The 20,413-nt window shown below is 40.1% G+C and overlaps 2 protein-coding genes across 12 annotated transcripts in view; one reads left to right on the plus strand and one right to left on the minus strand.

Moving 5' to 3' along the window:
- The window catches only part of FHIT (fragile histidine triad diadenosine triphosphatase), a 1,449,512-nt gene that overhangs the window by 892,179 nt on the left and 536,920 nt on the right, over positions 1–20,413 (plus strand). The window lies entirely within an intron of this gene.
- On the minus strand, positions 2,227–3,240 carry LOC309967419 (ferritin heavy chain-like; the record flags this gene model as incomplete). Its single annotated transcript, XM_082848068.1, has 1 exon — positions 2,227–3,240. The coding sequence occupies exon 1, from the start codon at positions 2,779–2,781 to the stop codon at positions 2,227–2,229; it is 555 nt and encodes a 184-aa protein (XP_082704194.1). The 5' UTR covers positions 2,782–3,240.

The following is a 20,413-nucleotide window of genomic DNA, read 5'->3' on the forward strand; positions in this document are numbered from 1 at the left end:
CGTGCTGGGCATATTTTAGGTCAAAAGAAGCACTTCAGCCAGATCTTTAAACAACATTGTACATCTCATTTGAAGTTTTTGGGACCGTATCTCAATTTTGTGCCAGTATCTTCAAAGTCCCTTTTACAGAGTCAAGATTAGAAACCTCTGACTTCATATCCTCTCAGATTTTCTTTTTAATTAATTGCAGAATGCTATCCTTTTGCTCCCTCCCCACAACCCCCATCAAACCAGAAAGAATTTGTGCGGTAATTCCATATCATTGTAATTTCAAGACTCTGCTTTCATTTGTCACTTAAAGAGCTTTGCAGTATATAAAGCAGTTAACCCAGCTCCAAAGCCGTATCACTTTGTCAAAAGAGAGTTGTTTGCACTTTACGTGACAAGCTATTTGTATAAAGTGCCAGGGTTTGCACTAAATATACTGCATGAAATCTAAGTTATAGATGATGGAATCTTGTTTGTAGTGCTTGTCATTTGCTGCTCACTCTTTCCCCCCCCAGCCTTCTAACTCCCTCCCCCCAATCGAACGGGACTGTTTTGAAGAGACCCCTTTAATTTTGACAATATTAATGGTGTTGCCTGAGCTACATCAGAAGGCACACAATTCTAGAGTTTGATGAACACATTCGTTTCCTCTCACTGATCTCTGACTCTTGAAAACTGTAGACTGCTTAGAGAAATGCTAACGTGCATATTTGTATATGTGTCACGTTTAAAGCGTGTTTATGTGTACAAATAGTATCCACGTGTGGGGCTGTGAGTATAACAGAAGCATGACCTTAGGAATTGGCTAGGTTCTAATCCATTCCCTTCTGTTCTCAAGCAGTATGACCTTGGACAAAATAAGATGTCTGAATGTGTTTGCGCATCTGTAATTTGGGGGAACTAATCCCAACCCTCGGGATTCTTGGTGCGTTGGTTTTCATGTGTGGCGTATCATGAATACTAGAAGTCCCTACGTTCTTAGGACTATCACAGTAAGCGCATTTTCTGGGCTGCGAGTTGAGCTGATTCTCTGTAGAAGATTTTTTGGGTTTTGTTTTAATCTAAACATTTCCAAGAATTAGTTATTCATATTTAAATTTATATATTTGATACGTACTTCATGTAGATATCCTTCACGGTAAACTAGGTGCCTCCTGGGATATAGCGTTTCCACCATGCTTCTCAAAGGTGTCCACAAGGCAACACCAGTGGCTTATTCTCACCCACAGGCCTATGCAAAATACGGATTCTCAGATCCCAACCCAGACCTTTTGAAATAGAAACTGCATTTCAACCTTTATTTATTTTCACACTAAAGTTAAAGAAGAACTTTTCTAGTAGAGTGATCACTGGTTCTTAAGTTGGAAGACCTAGGTCCTCGTGGAGTTTTTTTGGTTTTTTTTTTTTTAAAGGTTTTTAACCAGGACCTTCAGTAAGAAATAGATTGAATATCATTACCCAACAAAGAGGAGCATACGTGCTCATAAACACATGTAGTTAAAACAAAAGTTGCACGAAACAGTGTTTACCCTTGCTGTATGCTGAGCACTCAGACATTTTTTATTTCAACTTAAAATATGCCAGCCATGGCCCCTTAAATTGATTTTATAATCATTCGTAAAGAACTGTTGTTTTACATGACATCGTGCACTTTTTCCTCCCTAGGCCTTGATTTTCTCAACTGTAAAAGCGTGTATGTTGTATCAATTGATTTCAAATGTCTCTTAGCTTAGACAGCCTGTGATGCGCTTCAAAATGTGAAAATCCACTTCTGGACCGCATTTTAAAAGCAGCGTGTTTATTGGTTATTGTATGTGTTGTTTTATTGAGAGGGCGGAAGGAGGCAGACAAACAATGGCTCACAGACCACAGCTTTTGCATAATAAAAGCTCACAGCCCAGAGTGGTAGACGGTGCAAAGTGAACAATTACATGCTGGTCCTAAACGTGTGTCATTATTTAAAACAAACAAAACACACTTTTAAGCTTTTAAAAATGTGTATAGTTTGTCAGTGTGAACATAGTGAACGAAATCCTCGTCCTGTCTAATACACAATCAGAATATTTTTTTTGCTGGGGGGGAGGTACCAAATTACTTTATTTGAAGGAATGGTGCTAAGGAAAGAACTCGTAGATGTTTTGGTACAACTTACGGAAAAGGTAAAGGTAACCCAAACACGCATGCACTGCCTTGATGCAGGGAAGTCACCCCTGTGGCTACAGGAAGCCAGCCTAAGGCTTAGCTCTCATTATCTCTGTATTCCAGGGTGTGCTTGTCAAAGAGATACTCTGTCATGCCAGATTCGGGGGCCCCCATCTTGGGCAAGTTGGTTATGTGGTCACCCAGTTCTTTGATGGATTTCACCCGCTCATTCAGGTCATGAGTCTCAATGAAGTCACACAAATTGGGGTCATTTTTGTCAGTGACCAGTTTGTGCAGTTCCAGTAGTGACTGATTCACACTTTTTTCCGAGCGTAGCGCACATTCCATTGCATTCAGCCCATTCTCCCAGTCATCATGGTCTGGTTTCTTGATATCCTGAAGGAAGATTCGGCCACCCTGTTGGTTATGCAGCTGATTCATCAGTTTCTCAGCATGTTCCCTCTCCTCACGAGATTGATGAAGAAAGTATTTGGCAGAGTTCTTCAAAGCCACATCATTGCGGTCAAAATAATACGACACGGACAGGTAGACGTAGGAGGCATATAGCTCCAGGCTGATCTGGTGGTTGACGGCGGCCTCCGAGTGCTGGTGGTAGTGCTGGCGCCCCTGCGAGTGGGACGCGGTCGTCATGGCGGGCGGCCGAGGAGAGGCGGCAGCGGGGACCTTGGGGCGGTCGGAGGGCGCCGTGAGGTGGTGGCGAGGGCTGGTGCTGGGCGGCCGGCCGGAGCTGGGGACGAGCGTCGGGTTCCGTCCAAGCACTGTTGAAGCAGGAAACTGTGGCGACTCTCCACGAACTCTGCAGTGGAGAAAGCTGACAACATCTTGACCGGTGATGAGAACTGAAAGATCACCAGTGAAGGGCAATCATCGTGTCCCTCCTGATGTGATGCCCTGAGAAGGGCACAATTTGGCCAGTACACTTTTGGGGCCGGGAATATGTAACCCGAATCCAATCTCCAGGACACATCAGAGAAACCCCAGTAAGGAATAGTTCTATTAAAAAAAAAAAAAAAAAGTATGTTGAAGGTACAAGTGGGGATATATTGTGAAACAAAAAAAGTCAAAGAAATGTTTGAGATCAAAGGAGACTACAGAGACAGGGGCCCTAAATGAGAGCCTATACTAGATCTTACAATGGACAGGGAGAATGCCATAAGGGACATCACTAGTTAATAGACAAAACTGGGGAAGAAGATGGTGGATTAGATAAAATATGGTACCAATGTTACATTTACTGAAGCTGGTTGCTGTACTGTGGTGATAAGACAAATTGTCCTTATTCTTAAATGCACACTGAATGAAACTTATTTTCAAAATAAGGACGGGAAATAAACAGTATGTGTATAGGGAGAAAGTGCAAATGATAAGCAGATGGGGAAAATGTTAACTCAAGATGGATCTGGGGTGTAGATAGGTGTTCCTTGTGCTATCTGGTTCGTGGAATTTGGGGATACATTTGAAATTAATTCCAAATTAAAATTTTTGAAATTTTCCTTCCTCTCCTCTGATGGTGCCCCTTTGTGTTTCCAGAATGCCTGGAGTGCTTTTGCCTTGGGGCTTGTGCCTTTCTAAAGCCAAGCTGGGCTGAGCTGGAGCCCCCTGTATTCTCTAGTTTCCCGAAGCTCTTCGCTTCCTCGGGAGCGGACAGAATAGGCCTGCAGTGCCCACCTCCCGTCTCTGCCCTTGTCCCTCAGGCCTTTTGGTCTGTCCCTCTTCTGTCACACCTACCCCTGCTTCAGTGCCCCGATACATTACTGATTAGCTGGTTCTGTTAGTCTTTCTCACTTGGCCTTTGGCTGACCTTGACCTCTACCCAATTCTTGGCCCCTTGCCCCAGTTCACTATATTCTCCCACCTTTCAGCACCAATCTCTTGGAGAGAGCACTGCTCTCTTTTGATCGTGAAGGAAACCCAGGATCCTCTTTTTAAAAACACTGTACAACAGGGACTCAGATACCAACAGATGTCTGCACATACCAAGGGAGTCCAGAGGCTTCTGATGATAGGTCTTGGGCTCTCCTGAAGCCAGAAATCCACAAATACCTTTAAAACATTTTAAAAAAGCAATGGTCTCCCTTTCCTGTGGCAGAGGAATGCTGGAGGAATAAACAAAGGCGGTTCTTGCTTGTCTGCTCTGCCAAGTGCCCACATGGCCAGACAGATTTCAAAGCAGTGGCCCTCTGTAATTTTTAATTATCCTTCCCAGCATGTCCTTGTCCTCAAGAAGGTGCAGTCTTATTGATGAGGTGAGACACTTGAATGTGAAACCGACTGATAGCTTGTGTGATGAACTGCATTCAGAAAAATTATAGTAAGTAATACATGGCAGGAATTGGAGAAACAAAAGACCATTGTGGCTGTGGATGCAACTTGGCTGATGGAAGAAGTTGGAGAGCAACGAGGATGTGTCTCCCAGAATCTCTAGAAAGAGCCTCCTAATGGCTCTGTAGTGAAAGACAAAGCAAGCAGGCAAGGAGCCCAGCTCTGGGGCACAGGATACCAGATGGTTCATTGAAAGTCGGAGCTCAGGGTCTGAGGGGTGAGGGAAGAGGGCTCAACCCTCGGGCTTCAGCCTGCATTTTCACAAAAAGCCTCAATTTAGATTTTAGATATTATTTCCAAAAGAGGAGAGTTACAGAAGTGTTCTAGCTGGAATGCAAAAAGCCCTCTGCCATACCTCTTGACCATTCACCTGCCACGTACTTTGAATTAAAAAAAAGGAAAATCCCACATGCTACGGAGCAACTACACCCATGAGCCACAACTACTGAGCCTGTGTGCCACAACTACTGAAGCCCGCGTGCCTAGAGCCTGTGCTCCACAGCAAGAGAAGCCACCGCAACGAGAAGCCCGCACACCGCAACGAAGAGTAGCCCCCGCTCGCCGCAACAATAGAAAGCCCGCATGCAGCAACGAAGACCCAAAGCAGCCAAAATAAATAAATTCATTAAAAATTTTTTTTTAATTTAAGAAGTTCTGTCATTACCTTAGGAATATCTTAATTATTTTGATTTTATTTTTTCCTGTTCAAAGTTTGCTTTTTTTTTTTAAAGATAGGCATACTTTTTGGACCACTGGTTTGAGATTTCTTCCCTTCTGCTTTTCTCAGTATACCAGGGGCCTCAAAAGCAGAGGTCTTCCATCCTCTCAGGAGCTCTGTCCCTCCCCGCCCATGCCTGTAATAAGATCCTCTCGCCATGCGTCTCCTGCACCTGGCCAGGTGGAGTTCTCCTCTTCCTGCCACCTTCCCCACCCCAAGATTAACAGTTCCAAACCTTCTACTGCAAGCACAGTTGGTACTCAGTTTATTGGTAATTAATGAGTAGTACTTCCTTGGCAGAACATAATGGAACTACAGAGCAATCACTTAGAAAGGGAAACCACTGTCAGTTATCACTCTAATGAATCCTGTTTAACAGAGGTGATGGCAGCCCGGCTGATGCACAACCTTCTGTGCATCGAAAGTGGATCCCTTAATAACTCCATTTCTGTACTGTGTGTAATTTGCAAAATAACTGCTCTCAAGGCCAACTTGTAAAGTGGCTTCAGCTATGGGTAACAGTGTAATTTTGGAACTATTCTCAGAACTAGTTATTAACTGTTCACTGTTAATATTTGAATATGAGTAAACAGAAACAATTCTTAACATTAAAAATTTAAATAGTATGGTAGTGGTGGTGACAGTTATTGAGATGATCATAGCAATGATGTTAACAAATGACGTTAATTGAATCCTACGTGACAGGCCCTATGCTGAACATTTCATATGCATCATCTCACTTAATTCTCAGAACAATCGAGTGTTAAAAATCACTTTTCAGAAGGGCAACTTCATGGGTGTTGTGCAAATATAAACACAGTTTAAGATCTTATTCAGCTCATTAATTTAAGAGGGTGAGGGACCTAGTAAGATGTTAAAATTAGTCCAAAAATAATTTGAGATTTTGTGTGTGTGTGTGTGTGTGTGTGTGTGTGTGTGTGTGTGAGATTTGATAGATTATTGGGCCAGATACAGAACAGGATAATGTCCTGCTGGTCCATAAGAGCTTACACAAGTTACTGTCTCCCATCAGTTGTAAAATAGCCCTGTAAACAGAAAGTCACACCCAGCAGTGGGAACACTATACTAAAGAAATCCAGTAATCTCGTTTGCCTATTTCCAAGTTTGAAATGTTTTTTCTGATACCTGTAAGGCAGGTGGTGCTATAATTTGCACATTACAGATGGAGAAACTGAGGCTTTGTGATGTTAAGTAACTTGGCCAAGGTTATATGAGAGGTGGAGTGGTGACTGACTTGAGTCTGACTCCTTACGCAGCTGGCACTGTGGTGATGAAGAGCATGGGCTCAGTAAATGAACAGATTTGAGTTCAACTCCCAGTGAACTTGGGCCAGGTAACTACTGTGCCTTTATTTTTTCATCCGTGAGGTTGTGTTGCTAATAGTTTTAAGTCACAATGGTGTTGTGAGGATATGGTAAGGTGACATGTTAAAGCCTTGTGCATGTTGTACATGGCATTGCACTCCCTCTGTAAATGTCAGCAGCTGTTGTCATCATCAGTACTGATCATCACGATCGAGCACCACCTGCATGTGTCTTGCAAATAGCAGTGCCCTCACCTTCTCTACCTCGATTGGCCATGGTTGCCTTAAAAGTCTGCGCACATCCAGAGTATGAGCTCCAGGAATCTCCGTCACAGAAAACCAATTCTCCATCACAGTTTTTGTCCAGGATCATGACCAGATTCAACTGACCCCAGGAATAGAAAGGTAGTGTAATAGTTGGAAAAGTATCTCTTCCTCCAGGGAACAAAACGACAACAGTGCCATGTGGCTTATAAAAATATTTGCCCCTGCTATTCTGTAACCTGTAAGACTTTAAGGATGCATGGATCCATGATAACTGTAGCAGGTATCATTTTAAAAACCTACTCAAAGTAAGTATCAGTGTCATACAACACATGCTAGAGTAGATTTTTCTCCATGGCAAAAATCCAAGCATGGCATTCAGTTTTTCCTTCCTGGAACTCATGTTCCCTTGTATCAGTGACAATGGAGTTGAAATGTTTAGGTCTTGTATTGGTTATCATCTCACTGTCTTGCTTTGAGCAGATGATCTCTATCAGTCTTGTCTTTTGGAATTAAGGAGTGCCAAATGACAGAAATCAAAGGCTCAATGACAAAACGGTGTGTGCTTGGTGAATTTACCATTTTTTTAAATAAGATTTTTCTGTAGATATTAAGGAGGTTCAAATTTTTTAGGAGCTAATTTACTGGAGACACACTTCTCTACTGGCTCCTTATCTCTGAGATTAGAGCCTTACTGAAGTCAGCATATGTATATCTAGTTACTCACATATATCAAAAATTTCTCTTTATGCTCTCATCTTTGTTGTGTGGGGTAGAAGGAAGCGTTCATCTCAAAAATGGGACATGATTTCTTGATTTGGAATTCTTCAAAAACACATAAAAATGATGAGCTTTGTCTTCATAGGATTCACGTGTTAGATTTTTGCCTCATCGCAGCAGAAATGCAGCATGTCGGCCTTGTTATTGTGATCCTAAGATGAAGGCAGATACTCATGATTAATTCTTTGTGATTTTCTTGTTATCATTGATAATACAAACAATATGTCTGTACTATTTGAGAGTTGACAAGCACCAAGTATATTTTTAAACATGCCAAGTTTGTTTGGTACTCCTCCTACATATTTTCTTAAAGTTGTAAAATTGTGAAATATTTGTTTCTTGTAGACTTAGAATTATTGCCTTATATGCTCTCTTACCATACTGTGAATGGTCCAAGAGACTCAGTTTAATTTTGCAGGTATATTGTTGTGAGGAATTGTTACAAAGAACTACTCTCAAAGGGGTAAGCAGTTGTTCCTAGTGGAAATAAAGTGGACTGAAAGAGACATTGAAGAGGCTTGCAAATGATATCTTAGTAACTCATATCAGGATCGCCCCAAATCTGTTTTTACAGTTTCCTTCTTGCATGGAAAGACTACAGACAGGTTTATTTTAGCTCAGATTTCTATTCCATATGGCCTTGGCACCCTCAGAGCAAATGTATTTTCTATTTTACGCTTAGTTTTCTCAACCAAAATGAGACTTAAGTCACCAGGGACATATTGCAGGATGTATTGACTTAGGGGATATATCTTTTCTAATTTTAACTTCTTTAGAAGTTCAGTTGATATAAATATCCTTTAGTGTAGTTTGCCAGGCACTGCGTACTCTAGTTCTAATCAAAAGTCATACCAAGTCAGAAGAGAATCAGGGGTTAGTGAAATTCTTCTCAACAGTTGTGTCTGTTCTACTTCCTAATGGTCATATGTCCTAAACTTTTCATTTTTAAAACCGCTCATGAAGACATAACCATGTTACTAAATGTGGGTTCCTTCAGAGTATAGTGGGCGGGGGGGGAAGAGAGTAGTGGAATTATGTTTTAATTGTATAGTCATTAACTGACTGAATTTGCTTTTTTCAAAATTTTTACATTAGCCTTCATGACCTTTAAAAAACACTGTGAATTAAGGTAGAACACAAGTAATACAGTCTCATTAACTTTAATAACGTTCAATAAAAATTCTAAATTTAAAAAACTTTCTTCAAAAAACAGTGTGTAATTGCTAAAGCATTGAATAGAGCATCACAGTTTAAAATTATTAAAAATTACTAAGTATCCATTTAGGATGAGATTTGTTTTATGATTGCAAACACCTCCAAAACAAATCGGCAGTCAATTGCAATGCATTTTGCGATGTGAAAGCACCATTAATTACTGTTAATGGTACTTCTCTAATGTATGTAAATACATCATCTGCACCGGAGCTCTTGGCAGTTTTTTCTTCTTTCTAGACAGTTTAAAGATCTTAATTTATTAATATTCACAACAAGCAGAAAGATAAACATTGTTTTGAAGCTCTTGGTGAATGGCGATTGGAGACATACTGTGCTTGTGCTGAGAGTAGATATTAGCTTGTCGGCAATAACTCACGGCCCTACGTGAAATAGACCCCGAAAGGGAGACCAAGAGTTTAAAATGATGTTATTAAGAGTCTCTGGAAGCACTTTATTCTGAGGTACCTCAGATTTGAAAATTCTATTAGTCTCACTCTACACTTATTCCATTGTTTGTCCCCAGAATGTTAAACTCAGCACAGGCTCCTGCCGTGGTAAGCATTATTTTTGATGCACTTTACTGAATATGACTGACAAGGACTTTTTCAGGCATGCATTGGGAGAGCAGTGTTTCCTATTTATTATGTCCTTTCATCTCTGCCTGAGCTAGAATATTCATGCTGTAAAAATAATAAAAAGAAAAAAGAATATTCTGTGTTTTCTTGCAAACCTCACCCCCAAATCCAAACAAAGTGAATGCTTTAGTGACTCACAGGTAGGATTTTCACCAATTTAGATATAAAATGTGACAATTGGCAGAATCATATATCAACATCTGGATCCTTCTCAAGTGTCATAGGCTGAGTAGTAGGAAAGTAAAAGCAAATTTTATAATGAAATGTTTTTTGGCATTTATTTTTATCATAGACTAGATTGAACGGTTTTGTTTTCCCTCATATCTTCTTTAACTTTCTTTGATGGAGACGTGTGTAGTCAGCTTAGCTTAGTTGCTTAATAAGTTAAAAATATCGAGTATTGATGAAAATTTCAAATATTGCTTCTAATTTTGAGTTTCCAGATTTAGCAAATAAGAATACAGGAGCCCAGATCAATTTGAATTTCAGATAAATGCAATTTTTAAGAAGATTTTACAGTATTTTAATGTCCATTTCGTCAGTGGATGTGTTTTGAAATTATTAGGATTCACAGTTTTAAGAGTAGAACGAAGGAAAGATGGAAAACGCAAACAGGTGGTTCTTGTTAAATTTCAGTTAAAATTTGTTTCGTGTAAGTATATCCCATGTGATACGTGGCACATACTTACCCTAAGAGATTTTTGTTGTTTGCCTGAAATTCAGCTGCTCATTCTCTGTTTCATCTGGGAATGCTCTTCTAGTTTATGATGAGAAAAAAATCAGTGCTTTTTGTGAGCATTGAAACGCACACACTAGATTTTTTGAATGTGTAAAATGGCAGTAAAAATTGTAGCAAATCTCCCAAGGCCGTTGGGAGTATTAAACGCATTGATACTAGTAAAGCTCGTGGAACAGTTCCTGGCGTCTGGTAAGCACTGTGGAAGAACACAAGCTTTTGTTCTCAAATGATCATTTGTTCTAATGTTAGACACCTTTTCTACCGGAAGCCTGCTGTTACAGATAAGTAAAAATGTGAAGGAATCTTCCTGATGTCATTGACAACAACTATAGTTCATCTACAAAAATATAGGGTGCCACAAGTGACCCTGTGACCGAAATATGTAAAAGTTCAATATGTTACCGTGCTCACAGGCACTGAAAAGAGCCACAACAATGGCAACTTTTCCTTTTGCTTTTTACAGAGACACATTGTATTTATTATTATGATATGACAAGTCGGCTCTGGAACATATGTGTGCTTGAGAAAAGAATAGAGCAAGGATAAAGGAGCCAGGTAGGAGCCAAAGTGCTAGTCACAGTTGGTAGTGAGCAAAATGAAGTTCAGCAGTGTGATCACAGAAATTCTTATTACGCCAGATGGAAATTCACCATGGTGGTGGTGGGTGTTTTAAATGTAAGATCAACCAGTGTTCCTGATTATTCATTTGTGATCCCTAAGAAATGCCAAGTTCTGGGCACCCCTACCTTCTATCCCTGCTCTGGGAGTCAGTGTAGAAGTCAGAGCAGGCTGGGTTATAATGTATTGTTACAAAATAGTAACAACAGTAACAAAATTTCTGAGGCTTAATCAACCATCACTTACTTCTCATCCTTGGAGGTCCCACCGTGGTTCCAGGGGTCTCTCCAGAGCTGCTCTCCTCCGAGGGGTGGCTCATCATTTTACTCCACTGCTGACTGGTGGCACCTTTATTTCAGGACTTGAGGTTTACTACAGTTGTGGAAGAGAGGCATTGGCAAGTGCACATGGGCAGTGATGTGGAGCATGTTACTGCTGATCACAGCCAGTGGCCCACAGCTGGTCATGTGGCCCTGTGCAACTGCAAAGGGGGTTCTGAAACATAGCCTTCCATGTGTCAAGCAATGCATGTTCTGGGAGAGGACCCAGAGCAATTAGCACTAGTTTGCCATACTGGCAAATGTTGCCGATGGATTCTGCTCTGCCCTTCCACAAAGCCCAGAGGCAACTTCAGAATTCCTCTGCACTGTGTGGCAGGCAGTAGTTGGCAATCAAAACTGGCAAGAGAAGTTGAGACACAGATGTAGAGAACAAACGTATGGACACCAAGGGGGAAAAGCGGCGGGGGGTGGGGGGTGGGGTTGGTGGTGGGGATGGTGGTGTGCTGAATTGGGCGATTGGGATTGACATGTATACACTGATGTGTATAAACTTGATGACTAATAAGAACCTGCTGTATAAAAAAATAAAATAAAATTTAAAAATTAAAAACAAAAACCAAAACTGGCAAGAGAGCTGAAACCTGTTAGCCATTGCTGCACTGCTCCCAGAGAAAACATCTATTGCGGTAGGAATTTGGATGTCATGCATAGTGATTAGAGTTTTAGGAATAAGTGCAAATAGATTCTTAGGATAGTCTTCATCACAGGTTTATTGATTTGAATTTACCATCCCTCCAGCTTCTGTTTGATTTGGGAGAAGGTAGTTTCCAGGTATCCCGGTAATCAATCTCAACGATAGTATTTTAAAAATGTTATCTCCAATTGACCTGAAATTTAAGTCCTCCCTAGCTTTGTTCCCATGCAACACAAGTATTAGGAGTTTTTCATAACTGTGACGAAAAGGGGAGAGACGTATTAACAAACGTTGAAATAAACGTTGAAAATTGTTTTTTGATCCTGGTGTAAAACTGATGATATCAAAGCTTTTTCCAGCTTAAGGCAGCCTTGTCCATGACACCTGAAAGTGCTGCTTGATGAGAATCCGATCAGCCCCCATTTGAGCCTGGCCATTTCAGTTCAGTTTTCAGTCAGGTGAAATTTTCTGGTGAGTGACACTTTCTCCCAATTAACTTTGATGAAGGGATGTAGCCTTAGAATGTTCTCAAGTTGGGAATATGAGTTATATGTCAGTGAGATCTGATTCTTGGAAGACTGGAGAATAATGACGACACCTTTGAAATGGCGAATTACTTTTCAAAGTTTTTCTACAATGCGGTTGTTCATACTGGTCCTAATCAACAACGTTTGTTGTTAATGTTTTCTTTTGAATAGCTCTTCAGTTCAAGGCGCAGTGCTAGACACTGTGATGAACATTATGTTATAATAGAAGTATTTTACAATGGAATATTACTCAGCCATAAAAAGAAACGAAATTGAGTTATTTGTAGTGAGGTGGATGGACCTAGAGTCTGTCATACAGAGTGAAGTAAATCAGAAAGAGAAAAATAGTGTATGCTAACACATATATATGGACTCTAAAAAAAAGGGGTTCTGAGGAAGCTAGTGGCAGGACAGGAATAAAGACGCAGATGTAGAGAATGGACTTGAGGACACGGGGAGGGGGAAGGGGGAAGGGGGAGGGGGGAGCTGGGACGAAGTGAGAGAGTAGCGTTGACATATATACACTACCAAATGTAAAACAGATAGCTAGTGGGAAGCAGCCGCATAGCACAGGGAGATCAGCTCGGTGCTTTGTGACCACCTAGAGGGGTGGGATAGGGTGGGTGGGAGGGAGACGCAAGAGGGAAGAGATATGCGGATATATGTACATGTATAGCTGATTCACTTTGTTTTAAAGTAGAAACTAACACACCGTTGTAAAGCAATTATACTCCAATAAAGATGTTAAAAAAAAAAGTTATAACAGAAGTACTTTCTAAAAATAGAAAAATATGGCCAAATATAATCAAGTGCTTAGCTGTGTTTTTCACGATCAAAAGTCAGAGGAGCCAAGGCTGGAGAAATTGCTCAGGGTCGGAGTAGGGCTGTTGGAGGAGGAAAAAAAAAATCACTGAGCATTCGATTAATTAAATATGTCAGGAGGAGAGAGAGGTTGTATGGCGCCCCACCCTGAAGTCATAGACATTTAGTCAGAAGCTGTTTCTTCTTGCCTCTTTTAGTGAGAACCAAGCTTTCCTTGAACTCTTAGTGATTTTAAAAAAAAAAAAAAAAGGAAAAAAGAAAAACACACAAACAGTATCATTTAATTCCCACAGTATAATGATTCCAAGTGGCCTTCAGTTAATTTCTAATCAGAACCTCCATATACTTCTTTTAAAATACAAGTTAAGATAGATGCAAAAAATATTAGTCTGACATTGAATCATACAGGTAGTCAAGGTAAGTGTTTAATCATCTCCTGAGAGTAAGCATTTTTTTTCTTTTGTAAGATTACTTATAGTTTTTAATTGATGAGACCTATGTTAATATATGTTTTTAAAACCACAGAGATAATACACAAGCCCATTTTCTTGGGTAATCTGCACCCCACCCACTCCCCCTCTTTCACTGAGTCCTTCTCCTCTATCAAGAGGTTCAAAAGTTAGGTGTGAAATCTTTGATACCTTTCCCTAGGTGTTTTGCTGTTGTTACCTGTTTTGTTCTGTTTTTTGTTTTCTGCTAAAACCTAATGACTAAAGGTCATCAGGAACATACTTGAATTCCAAGGTAGGTTTATTAGCCTGCTGCAGCAAGGGTGAACACATGCCGGAACTGTGGGTTGTCTCAAAAGGATGAATTAGAGATGGGGTACTAGAAGATTTGGGGGGCTGAAATTAGTCATGGGATGTTCTTAGGTATTTGTCAGAATATGTCAAGTAGGCAGTTTCTGGAGCAACTTCTGAGTCTCTGAGAAAAATGCATGGCTCTGAATGAACTAATGGTAAGTTTAAGCTTATCTGTCGTCATGGCTTGGTTAGGTGCAGCTTCTCTGTTTCATGAGTCATAGTGCAGCTTTGCAAGGTATGGTTGATACTCCCATTCTCAAGGGGTTCATAAGTAAGACTCTCCTGCTGAAATGTAGTACCTATTGTACATTTCCAATTTTTCTTCTTGTCCTCATGAAGCAGTGCTAATGCCATATGTCACAGACTTACTTTCCTATTTTAAAACACTGATGTTAGTTTTATTTTGTTGATCATAAAGCTATTAAAGAGTTAGAATAATGCTTTTAGATTAGATTTTTATTTTAGAATAAATCACTTAAAGGAAAACCATTTCACTGTTTTGAATGAATGAGCAAATGAGATTCTCGAGAGAGGGGAGGCCTGAGTAAGATCCAGGAATCTAAAGAACCCTAGAGAATCTAGGATGGTTTTGGGAGATCTGATTTGGGTATTAGAAGGGTGGGCACTGTTTAGAAAAGAGCTGGAAACCAGGGAAACCATGTATGATGCCCATAATAATAGAGGTTAGGGAGAATGGGGGCTGGATTTAGGGCCAATGGAGTGAAGTGGACAGATTTGAGAGCTGCCCAGAAGTACAATCTAGATGTGACTGGGCAGGTGAATGGGTAAATGAAATGTGGTACATCTACATCATGGAGGTTATTCAGCATTCAAAAGAATAAACTATTAATCCACACAAAAACTTGCATGCATCTCCGGAGAGTATGCTGAGTGAGAAAAGCTAGTTTCTAAAGGTTACATGTTGTATGATTCCATGTATATAGCATTATTAAAATGACAGAAGTATGGAAGTGGAGAACAGGTGAGTGGTTAAGGATGGGTAGGGAACTGGGGTGGGAGGGAAATGGGTTTGGTTACAAATGGGCAATACGAGGGATCTTTGAGAATGGAAATGTTCTGTGTCTTGGGAAAAAAACATACAAAGGTGAACGATTTAACTGAGGCTGTAGGTTTATTTTTGTAATTGTTATTTTAGGCACAGCATATGATTGTAGTCATTGTTTCTGCATTCATGTCCATTGGTGTTTAGAAACTAAAATTGTGGTATAATGAAATTAGTTCATTATTCTGGTCCAACTTCTGTTGCTAACTAAGTTGTGACCTTGGTCACGTTCTTCATATTTGCTGGAACTTAGGCTCCTCTTGAGGGCTTTGGAATAATTACCGTCAGAGGTCCCTTCCAGATGTAAAATTTGATGGTTTCATGTTTGAATGCATCAGCTGCATTTCAGCATCTCAAAAGTACACTCAGACATGCAACAGTGGGTCTGTTATGTTACTGATTTTATTTCATCAAGAATGTTTTTGATGCATGGGTTATTTTAATGCATGGAACTTACCAGTATTTCTTTTCAACAATGCCAAAGGTTAAGACCCCCAATTCCCCCCTTGCAGTTAGTTCTCTAAGTACTTCTATGGAGACTAGTGACTTTGAAGTCAGAGACGAGGATCTTTATGTTTTCCTTAGTTAGCTCCTGTGTCCTGTCTCCTTAACTTTTGTAGTTTATAAATTCTGTGGTATTTGACTTGAGCTTTTCAGGAAAAGTGCAAATTAGAAATAAGTAATTGATCACTGCGGGCATAGAAACCCCAATAGTCAGAATGTGCAAAGTAAAAATATCTCTTTCCACCATTACAATTAATGACCCAATATTATATTTAGACTGATTTTTCACATAGAAATGTCATCTTGGGAAAGAAATAATAGCTATAAACCAAGGTGTATATTACAGTATATTTGAACATCAGCTCTATATTACTTACGTTTTCAAAGGCATTTTTATCCTTTGAAAGCTCTGGTTTAATGTATTATATATATTGGCATCAGGGGAACCAAAATGAAATATCAGTTTGATTTAGGGTTGCTATGGAGAACATTTTCATGTTTCAATTCAATAGTTTATAATATATTTATGCATGCTTATATACATATACTTAAGCACATTTATAGTTTGGTGAATATTTTTAATTGACTGTCATGATTTAATAATAGCCATTTGAAACAAAGCCAATAAGCAAGAAAAAATACACATTTCAAGTTCATTTTATGACTGTAAGAGAAAGCGTTTTAAAAGACTTGCACACTTTTTCTGCACAGAAGGCTTTTCGTGATCTTTTTGATATGCCTGCTAATATTATTCAGTATTCATCCTTTGATTTCCCGGCTTCATTAGTTAGTATTTATAATTGCTTGGGTTTGGGGTATCTTGGCCAGCAATTTAATTACATCTAACTATCAAGTCACAGACAGAATGATCTTATTCTAGTTGCACCATTTTGTCCTGGGTATGATATTCCCTTATACTGTCTCCTAAGACTTTCTTAGAGCAGCATGTCCTAGAAAGTTTTGGTTTAATAGTTTTTAAAATAAAAGAGCTCAAGAGCAGTGAACAGCAGCTAACATTCAAGTTAGGCTGCAGCCATCAGATTTTCTCAGGTTCCTCAACTATTATTCCTGCAGGGGAAGGGAAACTCCCAGTTGTTTAGGATCCTCTTTGTGCCTGACACTGCGCTAATCTGGAGGTGATATTCAACTACAGTATAATATACATCTTGGTTTATACTCACTATTTCTAATTAAATCTCTTACACTAATCTTATAGAAAGAGAAAATGTCACCCACTTACTTAAAAGTCCTTACTTGTCTCTTTTAGCTTCTGGTGACTCCTGGGGTTCCTTGGCTTGTGACACCGTAGCTCCAATCTTTGCCTCTGTCTTCCCTGCCACTTCTCTGTGTCCAAATCTGTCCCTCCTTTCTCTTATAAAAACACCAGTCCTTGGATTTAAGGCCTACCCTAAATCCTGTATGATTTCATCTTGATAACCCTAATTAATGACATCTGCAAAGATCCGAGGATCAAATCAAAGCTAACTCCGAGTCAGAAAGTGTAGGGGGAGGCCACTTGATTTTCTCGGGTTCTGCGGGCATTTATGCTTGTCTCCATTCCTCCTCCCCTGAGCAGCCCCCTGGACCAGACTGCTAAGACTCAAGAGTTTTTGGTGCAGGAGCCTACGTAAATGCCGCATCTCTTCGCCTCACCCCTGCGTTTCCTTTGCCTTCTCCTCTCTTCTGTTGTTTTAGTGCCATGTATGTTTCAGTCACACCATTCATCTCTAGTGAAATGTGTTCTAACTTCCAAATAGGCAACACGCAGTCCAGTATTTGAAACAGAATTCGTTTGGAGAGACAGTATAATGCAGTGAATGAAGCACAGGCTTTGGAGTTAGGAAGAGAGAGTTTCGGTTTCCGATTCTAGACCTTCCCTTGCTGGGTGTGAAATGCAAGTGAGTTAGTTACCATCTCTGATATTGCTGTCTGTATCTTGTCGCGAGAAGTGGAGATGCTCCACTTCCAAGCTCACTCACAGGGTGGTTGGCAGGATTCAGCTCTTCTGTGCTTGTTGGACTGTTGGCCTCAGTTCCTTGTCACATGGGCTTCCTGTAGGGCACCTTGCTTCTCCTAATGTAGCAAGCGAGATGAGCCAGAGAAAGAGAGTAAGAAAGATGGGGGTTTTCATAAACTAATCTTAGGGTTAACATTCCAATACTTGTGCCCATTCGGTTTATCAAAAAGAAGTCACTAGATCCATAATACGATCAAAGAGAGAGAGGAATGACACAAGGATGTGAATCCCAGAAGGTGGGATCATCAGAAGACATTTTAGAAGCTGCTAAGTGTGGTACCCTCCCCCCAAACCAATCTTCGTATCTTTCTTCGGACTATCACCCAGTATTTCTAGCTCGGGGTACGTACTGACTCTTGTTTCCTGCAATGTCTTCTGAGCACAGAGAGGCCAGATGTCACGTTGGAATAGTGAAGCATAAAAGGGTTAAAGAGTTGGCTTGGGAAGCCCCAGAGAATCAGGAACAGTATTGTGAGAAGAACCTCAATCCGCTGATATCCTGGTGGGTCATTATCTCCTGAATTATTTTGCTACATGATTACACGTGAACTATAGAGCTTCAGAAATAAACCACTCTAGCAGGCCAGGAGGGAACCACATGAGCAGTCATTTAGAATGTGCCACTGCCGAGAGAATTGCTACATGGCAGTTCTTTGAAACCGCTTTACCAAACTGTAGTTTCTATGTCTGCTGTAACTGCTCCTTGTAAGTCAGAGCAGCTCTACCCTCATTCCTTGTTCTGAACACCCGGTTCTGAAACCACCATTTCAGGACTATATTTTTGGGAGAACACTGAACATCATTTCTAGGCATTTCCAATTCTACATAATTAGAATAGAAAGACTTTCAGGTCGGCTTCAGGTTTTAGCTTGTTATATAAATAAGTTCACAGGAATCGCAAATGCTTTACAGAAATCTGACGGCAACTATAAAAGGTTTTTGAACATTTTTGTTGCCAAAGTCCCAGGAATTGCTGGAATCTTAAATAGCCCGTTTTAAGCTCCAATTCAGAAGCTTTTTGTCATGTTTAATAATGTGGAGAATAATTCCTTTTCTGTTAGTCGTTTCCTCTTTTATAATCCACAAGGATCTTTGAACCATAGAATGGATATTTTCTAGAGCTATAAATTGGAGGTCCTTTTGGTCCAAAACTTAAAATGGCCTTTTAATGTACCACTTCTGTAAATCCACTTATCTAGGCCTAAAGCTTCATTAAAATCCATATAAATGAAAGCATTATATAGGTATATGTCCAATTCAAACGGTGATCATTTTGAAATGAGAATGCCGTGGAGGACATTATAAATTCCTGTGTGCAGTAGGAAATTCAGTAGAAACAAAATTATTTTACCTTATTAAATATTAGTATTAAAATTAGAACCATATTTTCTTATTTCCTCCCCTTTCTTTTAAGGTATAAGCGTAGCTAGAAGTATGATCGAGGGTCCAGTGACCCCCATTAAGTCCATGTATAGTGTTCATGAGATCTGAGAACTTGAATGGGGAGAAAAGAAATTAGGTCTTCATTTACACTTAACTCTAACTGGAATTTAGCATTTCTTTCAAGTGTGAATATAGGCATAAGACCACAGTAATATTGGTAGCACTTGTGACTTTGTCACTAATGGAAATCACAAATATTGTTTAACCATATTATGGTTATTGCAAATATCTCAGAATTTTATTTGGCTTATCATTCCTTTGAAAATACAGTAGCCATTCAACTTGCTACTGGGTTTCGTTGTTTGGGGTCTTAATAAAGAAGCATATATTTGCTATATTACAAATACGTTTTAAAATATTCTGTTATATTTCAGTATAATTTGTGTTCTCTGTAATTCTCTGTACTTTTTTATTTAAAAAAATATATAATTCTTAGAAGCAGTGCATAGGCTTCATCAAGCGGCCAAAGGGGTCCAGGTACACACACACACACACACACACGCACACGCACACACACATTGTGCTAGACCCTAGAAGGCATATAGAATGAATAAGGAGACCTGACATTCAATGAGCAAGTGCTGGAGAAGAGGCACTTTTTTTCTTTTTTTTTTTAAATTAATTAATTAATTTATTTATTATTTTTGGCTGTGTTGGGTCTTTGTTTCTGTGCGAGGGCTTTCTCCAGTTGCAGCGAGCAGGGGCCACTCTTCATCGCAGTGCGCGGGCCTCTCACTGTCGCGGCCTCTCTTGTTGTGGAGCACAAGCTCCAGACGCGCAGGCTCAGTAGTTGTGGCTCATGGGCCTAGTTGCTCCGTGGCACGTGGGATCCTCCCAGACCAGGGCTTGAACCTGTGTCCCCTGCATTGGCAGGCAGATTCTCAACAACTGAGCCACCAGGGAAGCCCGAGGCACTTTTCTTTTTAACTTTTTATTTTATATTACAGTACAGGTGATTAACAGTGTTGTGTTAGTTTCAGGTGTACAGCAAAGTGATTCATTTATACATATACATGTATATATTCTTTTACAAATTCTTTTCCCATTTAGGTTGTTCCAAAATTGATAATAGGCACTTTGAATGGCTGGTGTCCTTTAATCTTTCCACCAACCCTGTGAGGTACATGTCATTATCATCGGCATTTTACCGATGTTGGATCAGACTTAGCTGGTGTAACCAGCCTCCAAGATGCCCTCCAGTGATCGTCACCTTTTAGTACTCACCGTTTAGTGAAGTCCCTTCCTATATTGTGTCAGGTTGATCTCTTTGACCAGGAGAATGTAGTGGAAGCAACAGTGCGTGACTTCTGAGGCTAGGTCACAAAAAGACTACTCACTTTGGGGGACGCTAGTCGCTTTACTGTGAGAACACTTAAGCAGCCACATGAAGAGGTCTACCTAGCAAGGAATGAGGTCTCCTTCCAGTGGCCAGAACCAGCTTCCCAGCCTTGTAAGTGCACCATCTTTGAAGCAGATCTTCCAGCCCCAGTTGA

The sequence above is a fragment of the Leucopleurus acutus genome (assembly GCF_964270905.1).
Source record: "Leucopleurus acutus genome assembly, chromosome: 10".
Lineage (NCBI taxonomy): Eukaryota > Metazoa > Chordata > Mammalia > Artiodactyla > Delphinidae > Leucopleurus > Leucopleurus acutus.